The following is a 20,958-nucleotide window of genomic DNA, read 5'->3' on the forward strand; positions in this document are numbered from 1 at the left end:
AATCAAAACCAAGCTTGGTCAGCGTTTCGATATACATGGAGTCTTGCAAACTGTCAAATCTGCTGACCAGCAGTCGTGTGTGTCCTGTCGAAATGCGTTCATCGGGTATGGCAGAGAAATTATTTGCGTCTTAAAATTTTATAATTTTTCGAAGATTCGAAAAATTACGTTGTGCATTTTTCACAGAAAAAAATAAAAAATTACTCATAAAAGTAACTGATAGTGTTAAACAATTAATGAAAAAATTGAGTTTGTATCTAAATATATCATTCGATCTGATGGATGAAATGTGATATGTTAAACCATCACACACCAGCGATATTTCGATAAAGATATTGATACAGTCAATAAAAATGTACTCGAGATTGTATTTTGGAGTGATAAATGAAATGGACTATACAGTTGTGCCACATTGGATACACAATGACGTAGTGTATGTCAATGACGTAGTGTACTGTTTTCTGTCATTTGATAGCGTTGAGAAACTGAATAACAGGATAACTCATCCTCGTCCTATTTAACAAAGTTGCGCTATTCATTTGTAAGTCGATCGAGAGACGCGTTTGCTATTGATAAATTCTAGTAATTGTGTAACAGTTATAACAACACGTTGACAGACGTCGCGAAAAATTCTATGAATAAACAAAATGCAGCGAAAACAAATATGGCTTCGTATTAATGTAAAATATTACTCTATTATACTGTAAAAAAAAGTATAACAAAAATATCATGTACTTATATTTATCTGTTTTAAATTTAAAAATCTGTGCATATTTATCTCTCCATCGTATTTATATTTATTATATATGTTATTGCTTAATTTATAATATGTGCGCGGATTAAAAAATAAAACTTCCAGTCAATCCTTATTTAGAATCCACCCCCATGATGAATTGTTTACGATCAGACACATATCATTAGAATTATCACAGACTTTCTTAGTAAGATAAAAGCTGTTACTATCGCTGTATAAATTATTACAGATGTTCATTTTTCATAGTTATGATAATAAAATTATGGTATTGTCTCTTATTTTTTTTATGCATTAATAAAACGCACTTTGATACAATTATTTTTTGAATAAATCCCGATTGTATTAATTATTAAAAAAAATTAATTTTAAGCAAAAGATATACATGTGAATTACTTTTCTTATGTTTTTCCGAGAAAACGTTTGTAATCCGATATCTTCGTTTAATCGAATATCGAACATCGTTTAAATCTACGCGGCATTAATCTTGGGAAGTAGTAACGATAATAGAACACGCTACGGTTACCTGGTAACGAAAACACATTAGTACTTAATGTTCACATTTGTAGTCTGTCCTCGAAGAAGGAAGTGAAAACTCTTAGGGGTGCATTCCTTATTGGCCGTAGCGATAAATAACAGCCTCCGGCTCTACAAACGCGTGAGAAGGTCTTTTCCTTTCGCTCAATGTATTATTCATTAAGGAACCCTGGCAAAAAGAATTGCTGGCGCCTGATAATATAATTACAATATTGTCCGTTGCCTTAATAGAGCTCAATCCTTTTGCACTTCTCGGTTAAGCACGTGTACCCTACAAAAGTGTAGACGAAATCTTTAAACAGGAAAATTATTTATCAGAATAATAAATGAATTGTAATAAATGAATATACAGAGTGTTTCTTAATAAATACGACAAATTTTAGGAGATGATTCTTTGTTGAAAATTAATGAGGGTTTTTCATATAAACATTAAAAAGTTGAATAAAAAATTGAATAGGGGTTGCTAGTTTCATCCCCTTATAACAATACGAAAGGCTGAAAAAAATATTAATAAATAACCTTTTTACTAGTAGAAAATATCCGCCTAATTTCATTTCTTTAACTTGTTCCAAATTTAGGAAAAAAATAAAAACTTCATTTTTACCCCCATTTTTGGAGGAGTGTAACTCCACAGGGAGGGATGTAGGGGTATATGTTTATATGAAAAACCCCCCTTAATTTTCGACGAAGAATCATCTCCTAAAATTTTTCGCACTTATTAAGAAACACCTTGTATATATTAATGACAATAATATCAATAATTCAATTAAAGAACATTACAGATAAATATATTGCATCCTTATTGTATCATTCATCAGAATTTTATTATAAAATATTGACTTATATCGAGCAATTTTGATTTATAAAATGATAGAGAGTGAGCTTAAAATTTCCCCAAAGTGGAATGAACACATTATCAACTTGTCTATTTATATCGAAAAGGCAATAACTGTCCGACTACACATACAATATATTGCGTTCGTATCAAATACGTGTGGTTAAAGCTTAACATAGCGTATATCTCGTGCCATGTTCCACTACCCTTACTGATAAGCGGCCAACAAACACATAGGGCATGCATTCCTATCGTTTCCAATCGACAGAGGTGTCAAGCAGTATCACAATATATTGTGCTCGTACGGTATCATGCATATGAAGGGACGCGGGCGCATAAATGTGTGACAACAGTCGCGTGGGTCAACGACATCACGTTGGCGAAGGTAAATACCCAGACAAATATAGGAGCCGATATTTTATATCGTGTTGCAATATTTCTTGTAATCTTACGATAGTCACTTTTATCGTCTACCGAGATCATTCGCCCATCTGATCGATCTATTTGTGAATAATATTTTCGTTCTTATCGGTATTATTTTAAATAAAGAAAAAATATTAGGGTTTTTGAATTTGACATCAACTTTTTTGTACTTTTTTGTTTAAGATTGTAAATAAATAAATGAAGTTAGGAAGGATAAGTTTTTTTATATTACTATAATAAATTGACGTCGAATAAAAGCTTTCTTTTTGTATAATATCGCAAATATTAATTATGTATATAAAATAATATTTGCACACAATATATGTATATACAATAATTTTTTTTAATTTATATTTTTCTTAATTTGTTTAATAATATTTGCGTTTTATTATGAAATATATCTTTGAATATTTATTTAGATAAAACATATTTATATACAATTAGAAAAAATGCATATATCATAATTAATTGTCATAGCTGAAAAAATAAAAATAAAAGTAAAAATAAAAATATACTTTGATATACAACTTGCGCTAGTTTCCTACCAAAGTTTAAGCAAAAACAGGTCATATATCCGCGAATTAATCAGACAGGGACTCGTAATACGCGCACACACTTAACGTAAAATACATGGCTCGTATAGTAATTACGTACACCACAATGGAAAATATATCGCCGACGGCTATGCGTGTAATCTAGATACACGACATTTTCAAATAATTCTATCTATGGTAACCCATATACGATGCAATTAATTCCCTCTTAGCGCTCTTGCCAGAAACACGCGTATATTGTCCCGCAATTAATTCCATTTCGCGGAAAGAGATTCCGTTTCGCGGAGCTTTGCCCCGATATCTTAGGATCTTGAAATAAAATTTTACGCATAGACATATTTGCGCTTCTATCAGATATCATCAGGTCTAAATAGTTGAAGAGTAGAAACGGCCCGAATTAAATTAAAGGACGGAAATTTGGGGGTGAAAGTGATTTTGTAAAGTGGTTGTCTCGCATTTTCTCAAGATAATTACTTCATATTTCATGCGTCAACTCTTTTTTTGCTTCATGCCTGATTTTATATAATTATATAAAATTTATGCAAAATTTTAATTATATATAAGTCATGCAAATGTGATTATGACCCACATTTATGCAGATTACAAATTTATTCTTTGCTACAAGCTTGTAAATCAATAAATTCTCTCGTATATCAATTAATCGATCTTCTGGCCGTCCGAAGTACAAATACAGATGTCTCGTAACGACTCTATCATTTTAATCGCGTGATATTTGAGGCGAAAGTCAAATTCTCCAGGATCAGAAGAGAGAAATCCAAGATCCACTATCAGCGTTCTCGCTTCCCAATATCACCTGACCTGACAGAAGTAAGAAGAAGAGTGGGCGTGGGTAGGAATAGATTCGGGTCGTTTGCATATCGCAGGTGCAAACCACCGGTCATGTATTCACCAATGGCCAACACGAGAGATCGCCGCGATCTCCAATAATATTGCATTACCAATCTCGCGTCGTCATAGAGACGGTGCGGCCAGTAAGGCCGCCGCGAAAAGCGAGCAGAGAGCTTATCTCACTGGTACATACGTGGGAAAAGCGCTTGGTTCACCCTCAGGGCGGACATATATGCGTGTATATATATAACATATACAGGGTGTCCCATTTTAACTTGGACAGTAAAATATCTCAAAAACTAAGCCCAGCAAACAAAAATGTTTCAGACAAAAGTTGTATGGTTTCGAGGGGGCCATAAGATGGTACCATTGGTTTGACCTTGAAGAGTCATTTGAAGGTCACGTGAAGGTCACTTCAATTTTTTTAAATGGAACACCCTATATATTTTTGCTCATTCTTATATCTTATCTCGAGAGCTTTCCAAAACACTATAATTAAGTACCTTTTCGTTAAGTACTTTTTGAGTTATGAGGCTTGAAATAATTTCTTAATTTTACATAAACCGTAAAATATCTTGTAAAATATTCATTTCTCGATTATCTTACCTTAATACTTTTATGTACAAAATAATGAGAGGAATCAATTGGTGTAAAGAAAACACATAGTTGTTTTTAAGAAAAAATATGGAATTGTTAATTGCAAATTACATATTTTTTCTTCAAAACAACTATGTGTTTTCTTTACACCAATTGATTCCTCTCATTATTTTGTACGTAAAAGTATTAAGGTAAGATAATCGAAAAATGAATATTTTACAAGATATTTTACGGTTTATGTAAAATTAAGAAATTATTTCAAGCCTCATAACTCAAAAAGTACTTAACGAAAAGGTACTTAATTATAGTGTTTTGGAAAGCTCTCGAGATAAGCTACAAGAATATGCAATGAGAAATAGTAGGTTCCATTTAAGAAATTGAAGGTGACCTTCATGTGACCTTCAAATAACTCTTCAAGGTCAAACCAATGGTACCATCTTATGGCCACCTCGAAACCATACTTTATAACTTTTGTCTGAAATATTTTTGTTTGCTGGGCTTAGTTTTTGAGATATTTTACTGTCCAAGTTAAAATGGGACACCCTGTATATAACATATATATAATATATATGTATATATAACATATATATAACATGTATATGTGTATATATATATATATATATATATATATATATATAACATGTATATAACATATATATAATATATATGTATATAACATATATATAATATATATAACATTTATATAACATATATAACACACACACATATATATATGTGTTTCAACACATGCTTACGGAGGATGGGAAAAATATTCTCGCCCATGGGGATGCATCTCGCGTGTGAATCTCGCTTTATATGCAATCGCATCGCACGTTTATGTCTGCGCGCACCGCGCATGCCAACGATTGTCAAAGTGTCAGATGGATATACAGCGAGATTTGCACAAAGGAGCTTATCAGTAATTATCGCCTCTCTCTTTCTACGGATCCTTTGAGAAATTTCGAGTTGCTAAATTGTCAAATGATGGCGAGAGATTTCGGTTTATAATTGGAAAAGGGACTTGTATGATCAAATGTAAATCGCGAGAAATAGGTGAGATTATTTTGCGACAAGTCTCAGGCGAGAAAAGTTTGTTTTATCATTATCGGATTTGATTATTAAAAAGTTTCATGTAGAAAATTTAAAGATACCTTAGACTTATACCGACTATTTTTTGCACTAAATTTCTTGCAGTTGTATGTGTATGTTTACGAATTATTCTATAGTAGAATTGGAACGTTTTGCGAATTGTTACGTTCACACAATCTACCGTTGAAATGGGTTTAACTCGTTGATGTGGGACATGGCTGTATTCAAAATCGCGGTTATATTAGGAACTGTAATATGCCACCGGAGGATTGCAGGCGTTGACACAACCAATGGACTGTCAGGAAAGTGTAAATTGCGGTTTCCGGAGTTTGCCGAAAAGGTATTTTACGGCCCTCCTCAGACCGTGGAGCGTTTCAAAGTTTTCGCAACTCGTGACGATGTTAAATAAAAACATAATGAAACTAAAAAAAATGACATTTGAAGAAATTAACTAAAATCCAGATTACTTGTATAACAATAAAGACGGCGCCTCTCTCTGTCCGAAGGGAGAAAATTCTGCAGATGTAAGATAAATCAGACATCGAGAAGAGCGAGGACAGAGAGATACGATTTTTCCAACTTTTCGTTGATGCTGCTAAAACTCGAGCAGTGAAATTTATCTTGCTTTCAGATCACATCAAGTACTGACAGCGACCGCTTTTACAGCAAGGCACTTGTTCGTTCGGCGAATTGTTTAAGCCGAACAGATCCGAGGGAGGAAGAAAGACACGCTCCTCGTTCACCACCGGGGCGAGCCGTCTGCGAAACGCGAGAGCTATATACATTTTCAGTCATCTTGCCGGCTTTCCTCGCGCACTATTCCATTCTCTTGTTCGGATGACGACGAGGACCGAGCGTATAAGATGTTATTTCCGAGTTTGACAGCTTTGCATAAATTACATGCGCGTAACGTGCATTGTATCCGCGTGTGTATCGCATCAAAGAGGAGATGGGTGGCCCAGTTTACTCACACGTGGAACGGATACATCATCGGAGGGGGGGGAGGGAGGCGAGAAGGAGTTGCGAGATGAAAGAGTGCATCTATATAGATTTAGTTTTTCACTTTTTCGTCGTGATAAACCTAGTAGCGTCTTTTAGATAACGCGGAAGCTTTTATAATCTTGGAAAATATTTCTCTCCCTCTCTTTCTTATTCGAGAAACTCGATTCATTCGTTCGATCTTTATAGAAAGAAAGTAGTGCAGTTCGATCGCTTAAATCATTTCGCGTCAGAGGACGATTTTTTTTATTACAATCATGTTCGATTAATCGGTTTTTGCGACATTGCCACGTCATTTATTGGATTACAAGAAGATAGGAGGTAAATTTATCTCACGAGAGAACCCGGAAATTTTGATGTTGATAAAACTTTACACATGTAGAAGGGGGAGGGGGTAAATAAATAAATTTAGAAATTTTTAGTTGCTGCCCAAAAACAATTCTAAGGGATGAAACTATCCCTTATATAGTGACTTTTTATTTTTCTCGATATATCTGGAAAAAAGCGACTTTACTTTTCTCGATATATCTGGAAAATTACTCGAGAAGAATGTTTTATACAAAAGTTTCACGGTTAAAACATTCCTTTAACTATATTAATAAAATGTTTGTAAAATAATTTCTTTTACAGATTTTTTAAAAACAACTTTTTTTAAATTTTATTAATGTGGTTAAATAGAAATATTTTAATTATGAAACTTTTATATAAAACATTTTTCGACATCTCGAATAATTTTTCAGATATATCGAGAAAAGTAAAAAATCGCTCTTAGATATGAGGGGTGGTTTCACTTAAAATCGCTTTTGGGTAACAACTGAAAATTCCTTTATCTATTTATCTCCCCCTCTACATGTGTATAAAGTTTCACCAAAATTAGAATCCGGGTTCGCGAGGTTCTCTTGTCGGTAAGATTTATTTACATTTGATAAAATATTATTTATTGTGTGACTATCTGCAATAGTTAGATACAAATTGGAAGCTTGAACAAATTTAAAGCATTTTACGAAAGTTAAAATGTTACAGTACGCATCTCGCAATACTCATGTTGATCTCCGCAGATTGCTCCGTGTTTAATGGCACTAATCAATCTACACTCATGTTCTTCTCGGGCAAAGGTTGGCAATCGACCTTCTCACGAAGCGCGTAATACAAGCCCCGCTTTAGCGTTCGGTGACTTTCGTAGTAAGTATAAACAAGTTATGTTTACATTTGGGTCGATAATATATCCGATGATTCAGACCTTGTTTTTTTTGCCTCGACGATATGCAAATCGAGAAATCGCGTTATTCAATAAATTTTTGAATAAATTTTCCCGTGTCCACAATTTAGCATCTTCGTGTCTTGAAGCAGATTTAAATCTTTCACTTATTATTTTACGTACAACGCGATTTCTAAAATTAGATATTTATAATATGTGGTCTGTGAAATCTCTACATTTTTAAGAAAGAATAATATTTGCAAAAAATGATCCGTAATGATATTTGAGCTTTAACATATATTGATATTATTGTTTGAATTTTCCTACGAAAACAAGCTAAAATTTATCTTTTATTAAAATATTATTTTAATAATCTTTCATTGAATAAAAATATTAACGTATAATAATTACTTTAAGCTGTTTTCTATAAATCCCGCACACAATAATATTTTTTATATATATAAAAAGAATAAAGAAGTATGTTTCGTATGCGAGAACACATAATATATATTTTGTAGCGACAAATTTAAAATCAATAAAAATAAAACCAATAAAATATTTTTTCTATAATAATTGCTACTTTTATTTTTAATCTTTTATTCTAGCAATAAAACTTTCTGATAGCTCGATAATCTATTTAATCCTACACGTTTAAACTTGACTAGCTTGTATTAATACGCCCGACTAATAAACCCGTTTGAAAATCATTTTCAAAGTTAAAGGCTGATCATATGTAAGAGATAGGCGGCCATATACATATGTAATAAAAGTGAACAAAGCCCATATATATGTAAATGGTATATGCGAAACAGCGTTTAAATGAGATCCATACAAGAATGTCAAAGTTTAAAAATGTCTGAGCAAACTTTTGAAATTTCGGAGAAATCTAAAATCCAAAAAATTTAAGTAATTTAAGTAATTTATGATCTAAAATGTCAACGAGTTCCACAAATTTGCCACTTGAGACACTAAGGATATATTAGAACACGAGAGAGGAGAGTAAGAAACCGAGAGTCTAAGATGTCTTGAACCAGATAAATCGAGATCGCAGTTTTTAAGAAAGCAAGGAGAGACAATGATGCTTCTCGAGCGCACTTTTAGCATCAACGTAGCAATTTTTCTTACATTTTTACGGAAGATAATTGTACCTCCCGAATTACCCGGCGGTTGTTCACGTCAGATGAGATCGTTTAAGAGTCGACGATACCCCGTCGAGAGGCGGCTTTTCACAAGCAGACGTCGAGCAGACTACCGATACAAATATTTCTCAGGCACCGAAACTTTGTACTTGGGATAAAAGCGCGTTTGAATAATGAGATGGATAAGTGACGTAATTTGTCATTCGCGAGAATAATCAGCTAGCTTGGTGAACGAAAAGACTTATTGTTGAGGAAAGAAGGACTCTCGTGCAATTTGCGAGGAAGAATGATAGATGATTTATATGTGTAGCGGAAATTAATATTACTCACGGCATTATATGCATAAATTTTGTGATGATAATTTTATTATTACAAAATTCGTGCTTGAAACATTAGAATTAAAAATGCATGAACAAATATAAAAAGTAAAATGTATACAATAAAAATATATCCTGCAACGGAAAAAAAACTTGTTAAAATTTCTGATTTAATTTCGATCTCGAGTGAGATTTAGAAGTAATTATCGTTTTCGTGCGATAAACAAGTACACAAAAAGGAAAAAAACTATTTATGAGTGTTTCTAGTTATCGAAAAGAAAAATATTGAGGATAATCGAAGGACTTTAACGAGAAATCTGTGAAAAAAACATGTATTGTAGAGCCTGTGCAAAACTGTAAAGTTTAACAGGAAATGTTGTATTAAATAATGTGCGCTATCTTATTTTTTATCACCTTTCGAGCTAATATAAAAAACGATATTAACGTATAATATTAATAATAATAATTTCGTTTTATTCGATATAATCCAAAGGACTTTATAATCACACATAATTGGCAATTTATACAGTACCAGAAACAACTATGTAATATTAATTGGCTTTTGTAATTAAAATAAATTTGCCTTACGATAATTAAATATATGAGGGAGTAGAAGAGATTAAATTAAAATAATATATATTCCTCTTCTTCTGTTAACGTATGAATTTTAGGTTAATAGATTTCCTGCTTTAAATCCTGCGAGTGTCTTTTGAATATTATACCGCAAAACGAGATGTAATTTCCTCATATAATGAGGTGGAATTTCAAGATCCGCAAGTTCGCCTTTTATGCTGTTAAATATCGGCCGCGAGGAAGACCCGAATTAACTTCTCGCAACGCCTTTTATAGAATTTCCGATACCTAAATATGGATGCTGGCGTAACGATTCCAGGAAAGCCACCTAAATGCGCTCGGCGCGATTTCAATTTCAAAGAGGGGAAAGCCCTTTAAAGCGGCATGCCGATTCCACGCGATTAAGCTATCAAGAGACAATTCTTGCCTGTATTACCCGAGAGGGTGGGAAATATTTTACAATGCTTACAGTGGAAAATTTCAATTTTCGGCGCACGCACTTAAACTCGCTTGAAAAATTTATGTATAATTAATAATAATTATTATATAATAATTATATAATAATTATGTAACAATTATATAATAATTATATAATTATATATTATTTAAATATTATTATTATATAATATATAATATATATAATATATATAATATATAATATATTATATAATTATATAATTATATAATATTATTATATAATAATTATATAATAATTATATAATAATATTTATTTTGAAAGATTATAATAATCTTTCATGACGATAATAATAATAATAATATAGTATCATATCTTTTGCAATATTTTAATAATTTTCTTAAGCAATAATACAAAATTTATGAGTTGATGGTAAGTATCAACGATAGAATTCTTTTGTTACAAATGTACGATTTTATTTTCGCAATTTTTTTTAAATTACAAATCCCCATAGCACAATAATAATAGTCGCAATTTAGTGGCAAATAAAACTTTTATTGTTGTGAGAAATACTCTTCTATTATAGTGATTAATACAAAAAAGCCAAGCTATTCTTAGCGTGTCTCTTTTAAACGGCCATCACGTAGCTTTAAGAATACTTCCTCTTCGGATAGCGGGTCGCGACTTGCACGCACGTTAAATCCTTTTTATTGCGGCAGGTAGTTGCATGTCTACAAGCCTATGAGACTGCTTCTCCACACTGCTGATTATCGCACGCTCATTATTTACTCCTTCTCTCTCTCCTTCTCTTTCTATCCTCCGCTTGTTTTTATTCACCCTTGCACGTTTCGAAGAAAGGCGACATAGAGTCGAGCAACGCGAGTAAAATTGCATTACAGAAGGGGCGTTTCCCATTAGAAACGCTCGTAATAGAGTGTCTGATGGTATTTTTCTAGCACAATTCGTCGAAATAAGATCTCGAAATGACGTAATAATATGTTTCCTAGTCATATATCTCTCTGCGCTATATGTCACATGATAAAAATCTTAAAAACTGGTTGTCTAATATTTTCTTATCAATAAAAAAGAATAGATATTTTCACGTAAAATTGCTGAAATATAATATAAATAAATACTATTTATAAATATAATTTAAATAAATACTTTCTATAAATATTTTTTTAATGTTAAATCAAGATTTGATAAAAAGCGAATAAGAACGTATCTAAAATTAGAATTCTCTCCTTTATTCGCTAATTGAAAGAAGATTACATGACTGATAAAATCCAATAAATGAAGAAAAAAAAAAGTGTATCCCCCTCATAATTCCAAATATCCATCGAGGTCGCGTGCCACGCGTTATGACGATTATGCGTGCCTACGAGCGAGGAATGGGAAGAATTCCGTGGATTTTAATGAAGAATGTGCGGACAAATGCAATGTAAACGTACGCAACTACAGGTACGATTAGGCTGTACATGTGATTATTATTGTTGCACATTCTCGTTTAACACAACGCTTTTTTTTTATCCAATATAAATCATTGTATTCGATTGTGCGTTGCATGCAACAATACGGTTGATCGATCGGCGTTAAGCCCTTTAATCATCGTCCGTTTGCCACGACGTGAAACGCGTGATAAAATTTTAGGCAACACTGGTTTTCATTCATTGTTTCGCGATGTTAACGATGGAACTACTGCTCGATTTCGGCAACGTTTCGCTTCCGAAACTATTTCGCGCCCAGGTGCAAATATTTTCGAAACTTGTTTGCGGGGATAAAAAAAGAAAAGTAACTTGGCGCTCGAATGTAATTAATAATTTCTTGCAAACAATCGACCTCTCTTTCTCTTTTTCCCTGTGCAAAAAACGCGTGTAAATAAATATGTAAGAGCAAAGCAGCGCGTAACTTTAAAACATATCGTGCATCCCCTCTATTTTCTCTTTTCTCCATTTTGCAAGAGTGCTATGCAAAAATAATGACAATGTATATTAGCAAAAATATTCGTACGTGGAGCATTTGAATAAGAGAAAAAGTAGCAGAAGTAGAAACGCGCAGCGTAAATTTATCGCACACTTCGTTGTTTTTACGACGGAATACGGTGTGCACATGTCACTATCTGGCGTATATATTTAAAGGTATTTCGCATTCTTTACATTCAAACATTCGTTTTTTATCACTCTTACGGATTTTTCGTCTCTTTCGTTTTTCCTCTCTTTCGTCCCGCAACCGAAAGACTTCGTTCCTCGCACGTAGTTTGAATATTGCATTATTTTGTCGCGTGCGTTCTTCCTCCTCCACCCCCGTCATTGGCAGTTGACCAAGCGAATCTGCATGCATTTTTCCGACATGACTCGAGCGCGGGTGCATTGATGAAAATATCTCGCTTGAGACACCGCGCACCTCGTGTTTTAACGAGCGACAGACTAGAAAATGCATCGTGTTATTTTTATGCACGTCTCGCGTCTTTCATGCATTTCAATATTTCCGTGGAGCTTTCTCTCGCACGCTCCTTTCTCCTTCTCATCGCTAATGACTCGCACGGTGGTTGTATATGAATACAAACGCGTGGGTGTGTGCGAGCTTGGGATAAACGATCCGTGTTGTACTTGAAGATTGATCGACTGATGCTGAGAATTTTAATTAGAAGCACTTTCATCGTGTTTACCACCGTAAATCAAATGCCTGTTAAAAACTTGGATACGCGTGCATGCCTGTATTGTTTTCTTTTTATATAGTACACATCACATGATAAAATTTCTAGTATTTTATCCCATTTATCACGTGATACGTATTCTCGGATAAATAATCGAATGTGATACAACGTGTCATTGATAAAAATTGATTTGTAAATCACGTAAAAATAAAAATGATGTACACAAAAATATTACAATAAATTTTAAAAATATTGAAAGATACATTGGAAACAAAATACAATCCTTAAAAATTTTTTTATACAATTTACTGTTATTGTTGCATTCGATTTTCATTTCAAAGAGAGAGAGATTTTATGCTTTAAATAAATATATTATATAATTTAAAATTGATTAAAAAAATAACTAGATTGGTATATCTATTTTTTTCAAAATTCTAAAATATAAATTAAAATTAAAATAAATTAAAATAAAAATATAAATTAAGAAATTTAATAATATTTAATTAAGAATAAATTAAGAATATTTAATATTTAATATTCGAGCAAGCGCTTTCTTTTTCTTTCTCTAAAGCCTAACTTTCCGCTTCAATATTTTTCATTTTTCTTGATAGAAGAAAAACATTTCCTCTCTTATATTTCTACTTTTTCGCTTTGTTTAAAAACTTGATGTTTGATACGCATATGCGCAAACAAGCAAGCCAGCAACATGATTTGATGCGTTAAAAAGGATTTGTCGCAGAAAGAATACATATATCCGCCTACCACTGCAAGCTATTCTCCGCAAAAGTATAAACGAAAAGGAATAACATTTCTAGCCCCGACTTTCCTATTTTGCTCTCCATCTGCCACTGTTTTCCGGGCATTACAAAGAATGCACGCTGGCACATCTTTACACGGGCGTGTCCTTATTTTCTACCGGCCTTCTCTAGGTGTCATCGCATTTATATCACGCGCAAAGAATTATTTACTTAGCACCGTCTATCTAGTACGAGTCGGCGTACTTTCCGTACTAGATAAGCTAAGCTTTTCTGTAGAAAAATATATGTATTTACATCTATGTGTATACTTCTTTAACGCTGAATTATGATTAATAAAATTTTCAAAATTTCTGAATTAATAAATTTCTGTTAATATCGATAATCTCATTTTTATTACGATCGATTAAAAAATTATTTATCAAACCATATATATTTTGTAATCTCTTTTCTCCTCCAATTTTCTTTTCCAGCGATATAAATTTAAGTTTATTTTAATTATAACTTATATGTGCACGCATTTGCTATAATGTCGATGAGCACGAATTAAATTAGAATAATTATATGCGATTAATGTCCAAGAAACAGGTAGGAATTTCAATGTTTGACAGTAATGCAGAGGACGCGATATAAAATCACGCACGTATTGTATGTTCCAGATAATTACTAGAAGGTAATTACGAGGAAAACGCTCGCGATATCGCCTTCTTTAGGTGAAATTAATACTTCATGGACGTAATGCGCCCTAATGCGACTTGCACCGCGAAATGTAAATTCGAGCGTTAACTTTTTGAGCGCCTCATTCAAGTTTCCACCTGCGATTAACCCCGGAGCTTTTACGCTAAGAGCACCGCGCTCGAGCAAAGGGTTACTTTCTTTTTGAACTAACATTCTTCTAATTTTAATAATAATATAAATATATTTTATTAATATATTTTTTATTTTATTAATAGAAATTTTCTCAATAATATGCATGAATGTTTTAAAACATTAACGTTTATTGCAAATTAATACAATTGCATCGTAATCCATAGGGCAGAATTATTGAAGTCTCTCTCTCATAAATGCACCGAAAGCGTACTTCGCGGATTTCTATGCCAATTGAAAATAAAAGCTTTATATTTATACCTTATTTGCTGTTAAACGGCATTTAATAATTCCACAATATTTGAAAGACTCCCTTTGTGCATCGCAGCGAAGCGGTTATAATGCCTCGTAGTTCAATGCACAGAAAGGGGCATTCTCTCGCACTTTTTAACGATACAATACGCTTAGGAATTTATCAAACCCCGTGTTTTCGTATACATTATTATGCTCACGCGTGTAACGAGATATATTTTCAAAAAAAAATAATATATATCTTATTTAATTTATTGTATCCGTTCATTATTACTTGTTAGTATTTTCCATCTTTTTTGTATTATGAAGAAATTAACGACGACAATGAAATGTAACTTGCAATTTTATTCAACTTGGCGCAAAGAATTGTTTATTTATTTTTCTCCAATTTTATTCATTTTAATGACATGAAAAATATTCCGCGTGATTATTACATGTTTGTATACATATTTCGAAAAATATTGAATGTATTAAATTGCATAAATGGTAATGGCTTTTTGCCTGTTCTCTCGCAAACAATAAATATAATAAATAAATGTCACGAATTTATTTATGCGACGAATTTAGTTATCCTTATTTGCATAAGTTTTTTTGACATAAAGAAAACATGCTACAAAATAGGGAAAACGTTCTCCTCTTCCAACAAGAAAAGAGATGTTGTTATTCTTTACTCACCCTTATCGAGCGACCTGGCCAAGAGGATTGTCGGCAGGATCAGGAAGACCATGTACCACGAGAGCCGGTCCCGCATCTTCGCGAGGTTCCAAGTCCTCCTGGAAAAGAAACATTCGGTTTATGTCGCAACATTCGACTTACGATGCACTGTATATCCTCGCTTTTACTATGTCAATGCGTTTACGATGTATCCAGGATACAAGTTTATTCGCGCGCAGGGAGAACTTCGTTTATCATGCACCGAAAACTCGGCCGGCAACGTAAGCAGGAGAGCGAGAGGAACAAGAAAACAAGATTCTCGTTCTTCTGCATATGAAAACGTACGCGCAATTTAATCTGCAGTTAAATTTCGCCTGCGAGCCAGCGGAACATTGACACATTCGTTGAATGTAGCAAATTTTTTTTCACAACATTTATATTTTATCGCGCCAGCGGCTCTCTGATTACACTTTTTCAATTTTAGTCGCAGCGAGATGTGCGATAAAATACGTAATATATATCAATCGAGCTCTTCTTACTTATTATATTCAATAAAATATTACAAGGTGTTAATTTTTAAATGTACCATTGAATAAAAAAAAAGACATAAAAGAAACTGAATATAATTATTTTTTATGAACTTCAATCCAACTAATGGATCCTTAATATAACATTAATGAATAAATATTAAAATATTAAAATATATAAGTATTAAAATATAACACTAATGTAATATAACATTAATATAACATTAATATAACAAAATGAATGAATAAAATATTAAAATTTAGAGAAACAATATCAATGGATATTGAGCAATATATGATATAGAGAGATTTATTTTAAAATTTAATCAAATAATCCAAGAAATGTAGATTAAATTAAAGCTATATCGACAATCCAAGATACACAAACAAATTTTCAACGACGCGCACATATGCAGGGTATATAGATTCTATTAAATTCATTGAAAGTGTGCATTGTGCACGAAATGCACACGTGCATCACGTGGTATTTGTACCAGGACGAGCGATGCAGCAGCGTTGTTTGACGCGATGCATCAGATGAGCGCGATACCGCACGTTTTTCGAAGCGCAAAACAATTTTGGTGGGGCGTAGGACCAGCGAAAAGCTCAACGTTACAGTTACACGAGCTGCACGAGCGATAAATTCACGTCATGGCAAAACGTGGCGAAAATGAGAGACGTATCAACCGTTGGAAAACCTATGGAACGGAGAATCGCTGACGCGCCGCCGCTAATTTTGCGTTGTTCGTAAAAGTTGTGTCGTCGGCACTTTGATTCACGCGACGAACTTTCGACATTCGCGCACGCAATGTGATTGCAAATTATTCAAAATCAATAAATATCACGCGCGTTACTGCCCAAGGTAAATATAAACATCGGGGGTTTACGAATAAAACTGTTCGTTTCAATTTTCAAACACGATCGCTATTTTTCGGCTGTGAATGAGAGTTAAAGAGCGTCGCGATGTGAGAGAATCAATTAATTCAGAGACAACAAAGCCTTCTTTTTCATGTATAATTTCGTATATATATTCGACTCTTTAATAATATTTTAAAAGTATTTGATTTTTTAATTATATTTGATTTAATAATATTTTAAGAATATTTGATTTCTTATCCGAAAAAAATATTTTTCTGCGAGAAGTTGGAAGTAATTGCTCTTAAAAAAATTTTTGTGATGAAAATTGACTATTTCTAGTCAAATTAAAATCCATCAATAGACAATAAATAGAAATAAAAATGTCTTCATTGAATATTAAACGTTTTGTAATATTTGACGATTTATAATTAAATTACAAGTCACTAAAATTTTATTTCAAATTCATATAATATAGATGTACGATTAAATATTTTAGAGAACACTTTTACACTGCTACACTTTTGCACAGAACTCTCCACTCTCAAACGTACCTTTACCAAAGTTGGAAAATGGGGAAGGTGAAACTAATGGCAGTGTTATTCGACGACGTTAACGAGGCGAGATTCCGTAAGTCTCTGTTCTTTCAAAAATTAACACATTACATTTCACGATGAACAAGCAGGAAGTGATAAACTCGTATCAGTTCATATAATACTCTCGTCTGTCCGGAAAAAACTGTGATTCTAGTCGCATTAATTGGACCAGTGATAATAAGGAATGGATGAAAAATATTTCATAATTTTTATATAATGCGATATATAATAATTTCAAATTCATATTATGGAGCTCTTAAAAATGATATTTTTCTCCTTTCACATGCTGTTTTCAATTTTATTGAAATGATCTGAGTTTACCCCATATTTTTTTCATACAATTTTACCACGTTATTTTCAAAAATATCAGACCATATTTACGCGTCAGTTTTTATGAAAAACTTAAAATATATAATTCTCCCAGATTTCGATTTGAGAACAATCAGCGTTGCAATCAGCATTGCTTCAATAGCAATTATTATGTGTATTAAATCCTTCGGATTAAATAAACAAATATTATTGATAGCGTTAATTGAAAACTTTTTTTTATTTGCCTCGCTGGTCCATGACAGAAAAGCACTATATAAATGATAGAACTGCTGACTGTGTGTGTGAATCATTGCAGATATATATTTATCTGGTGCTACATTTCACTCGATTACGTTATTTATATGATTCACAATGATATTCCATTGTAATAATTTTATTATACTGTGAAAAAAAATATTTATTATATTTCAGTTTAATTCATTTACATAATAAACATGTAAATTATTTTAACATATATTTCAGAGAGCAAAAATAGTAAAAATGGTAACAATATTGAGATAGATAATAATTGCAATAATGTGTGTATAAATTTTTATAAATTTATATATTATCACTACTCTAACATAAATATTAATAAACTTGGAAATTACAATTACTAAAGATGCATTAATTATAATATTATAAAAATATATCTTTACTAATTGAAATATTTAAATAAAAATGTGCCATTGTACATTTCATACTAAATACTTAATTTAAACATTAATCACTATATAATATCACTAAGATATATTTAATTGAGCCAATTGTAGAATGTTTTATATCGTAACAAAATTTAATTTAATAACAGCATTAAAAATAAAAGTAACAAATAATTTTATTGTATCCTCTAATTTTCGTGGTTCTTTTAGCTTTTTGGATTTGCCAGCTTTTGCCATTTGCTCTTGCTGAAAAAAAAATTGACGCATATTGGAACGCTGGTTTACTTGATACGGTTCTCATTTAGAGCTGTAATTGTAATGAATCAGCTATTTATCCGAGTAATCGCATTGCGTGCGATGCAAATGCCGGACGAGTTTCATTTGGCGCGCGGAAATTTGCTCTCTTTCCGCTCTTCGCGAATAAAAGTTTAAAAACATCCTGCCATCCAATTTACCGATCGACGCGATAAACGAATAAATTTTTATCCCGCGCGATTAAATTCTTCAGCGAACACGAAGATTAAACCATTGCTATTCTGGTAACTGATGCAGGCCGGGAAACTTTCGAATCCCGGCTGGTTACCGTCATCAGTTCATCTGCCGACATTCTCGCCGAGATTTCTCGTTTTACATCAGATTCCGAATCATTAACATGCTTAATTCCGGAATTGTCTTGGCGTCCGCGCGAAATTCGGGAAATTCCTGTCGCGCGACAAATGATTTTATTCGTCCTAAAGCTCGCTTTCAATTTAAAGTCGAGCTTCGGAAAAAGTTTCCCGGGAGCCTGCCAATAGCGTTGATAGGTATTCACAGGACCTGAGAGAAGTTCGCGGGCAAGGGTGCCTCGTGATCGAATAAGCCAGAAATTATTGTGTCGTTTCCTAAACGTTCCCTCGAGTGAAATCTTGTTTAATGGAATAATAGATCACGGTTTGCAGTATTAATGCTACGTCAATATTAGCGAACGGACGTAACTAACGCCCGTTTGTTGACGCGTGGATATAAGCTTCAACGATAATTCGCGATTTGCGTCTGATTCTTGTTGCGGCCGACTGCTTCGTCGCGTTTAATCCCGTTGGCGCTCGTTCAATTGTCGTGATCCGATTGACGGTCGTGCATCGCCGAGGGATATCCTTGGCATTCTGTCTTAATCCAAGAACACATACGAGATATCGTTACACAGTAAAAAATTGTGCGTCCATATGTTAAAATTTTCTTGTGTTACCACGTGTTGATTAGTACTTCAATGTAAAATTAATATAATCTATATGTTATTATTTTTTATAACGTTTTCATATGTTATATTTATGTCAACTTTATAACTTCACACTTTGTACATGTCTCTTGAAATGGAATATTATTTTGAGTATTTTTAACATAATCATTTTAAACAATCGACATGTCTCAAAGTCAGTTTAACATTCTAAGAAAAGTTAAAGTGAATCTTCAAATAATCTTGAACTTTGACTCACAAAAATAATCAAATTTACTAAAATCAAATGTTTCTATTACAAATAATTAAAGTTAAAATAATTACCATTACATGTAAATGTCCTCGACATTTCTTACGAGTTATTGTAACTATTTTTTCATGTAATTTTTAATTAATTTGCATGTTATTTTTACATTACACTTAAAGTCACGATAACAAAAATAAATGTAAAGTATTGTGTCAATTATTGAACATTTTTAGTTTGTCAATAAGTAACATACGACGAATGAGTTATTTTAACTTAAAATTTATAGTGGATTTTCTGGGACATGTGAAAAATGTTATAATTAACATTTTATTTTTTACTGTCTATAAATAAATTTCCGAGCGATTTTATTTATACGACAAGCTGAAATTTATAAATAGATTCAGATTGCGAACTTACTATACTGGACAGCTCAAATTGGGATCTTCAAGTCGGATAATTTTCATTTTACGATTTGCAATTATTTTTGAGTATATGTCAACAAGTGTTGAAATATTTCCAACAATAGTTATCAGAGAGGCGTCATGGTACGAATTGTGAATAGTCGCGAAATACCTACTGTAACTTTTAATTAATTAAGATACAAGTCGAAAGTGAACTCCGAGCAAGCGTGAAGCGCGAGAGAGGTATTTGTAACAGTGCGGAATTTATTGTCCGAGTTAGAGAATTCTGGCCGTGCTACTTATTTATCGAGCTCGTGCTTTATGTACTTAGTTTGAACCTCGTTCCGTTTCGAAAGTTCCTCTCGGATCGAAACTTCGTCTCCTAAGGATGCGGCCGGAGTCGCTGGTGCGTTTTCGTTCGCGAGGATAAATAATTTTTTTTTTTTTCGAATTATTATCCAATTAAATATCTTAACGATCTGGCGATCCGCTAGAGATATAGAGCGGAAAGTGTTCTCGTATCGCTGCTCACTGTAAAGTACTCGATGCACTAATGGTATTCCATTTTTATCCGGCAAATGTTTGCTCCTAAACCTCTCTTGATTGGCCGTTGCGCTAATGGAAGCGGCAAATTCTCGCTACGAGAGAGATATCTCTTTGATCCTTTCCTCCCTTAAACCGAGAGTCG

At 32.8% G+C, this 20,958-nt stretch overlaps 2 protein-coding genes across 3 annotated transcripts in view; one reads left to right on the top strand and one right to left on the bottom strand.

Moving 5' to 3' along the window:
* Snx6 (sorting nexin 6) overlaps positions 1-20,958 on the top strand; it is a 166,199-nt gene that overhangs the window by 136,395 nt on the left and 8,846 nt on the right. The gene's annotated exons all lie outside the window — the stretch shown is intronic.
* The window catches only part of Dpr12 (defective proboscis extension response 12), a 289,232-nt gene that overhangs the window by 132,047 nt on the left and 136,227 nt on the right, over positions 1-20,958 (bottom strand). The window contains exons 1-2 of one of the 2 annotated variants that reach the window (XM_083083056.1): positions 17,397-17,473; positions 15,482-15,579 (exon numbers count right to left, since the gene is read on the bottom strand). In XM_083083056.1, the coding sequence (XP_082939182.1) occupies positions 15,482-15,557 (76 nt within the window). In that variant the 5' untranslated portion in view covers positions 15,558-15,579; positions 17,397-17,473. Of the gene's footprint in view, positions 1-15,481; positions 15,580-17,396; positions 17,474-20,958 lie in introns of those variants that run through there. The other variant, XM_083083057.1, reaches the window with a different exon arrangement.

The sequence above is a fragment of the Camponotus vicinus genome, unplaced genomic scaffold (assembly GCF_025532165.1).
Source record: "Camponotus vicinus isolate PSW18456_S1 unplaced genomic scaffold, iyCamVici1.0 SCAF_11, whole genome shotgun sequence".
Taxonomy (NCBI): Eukaryota; Metazoa; Arthropoda; class Insecta; order Hymenoptera; family Formicidae; genus Camponotus; species Camponotus vicinus.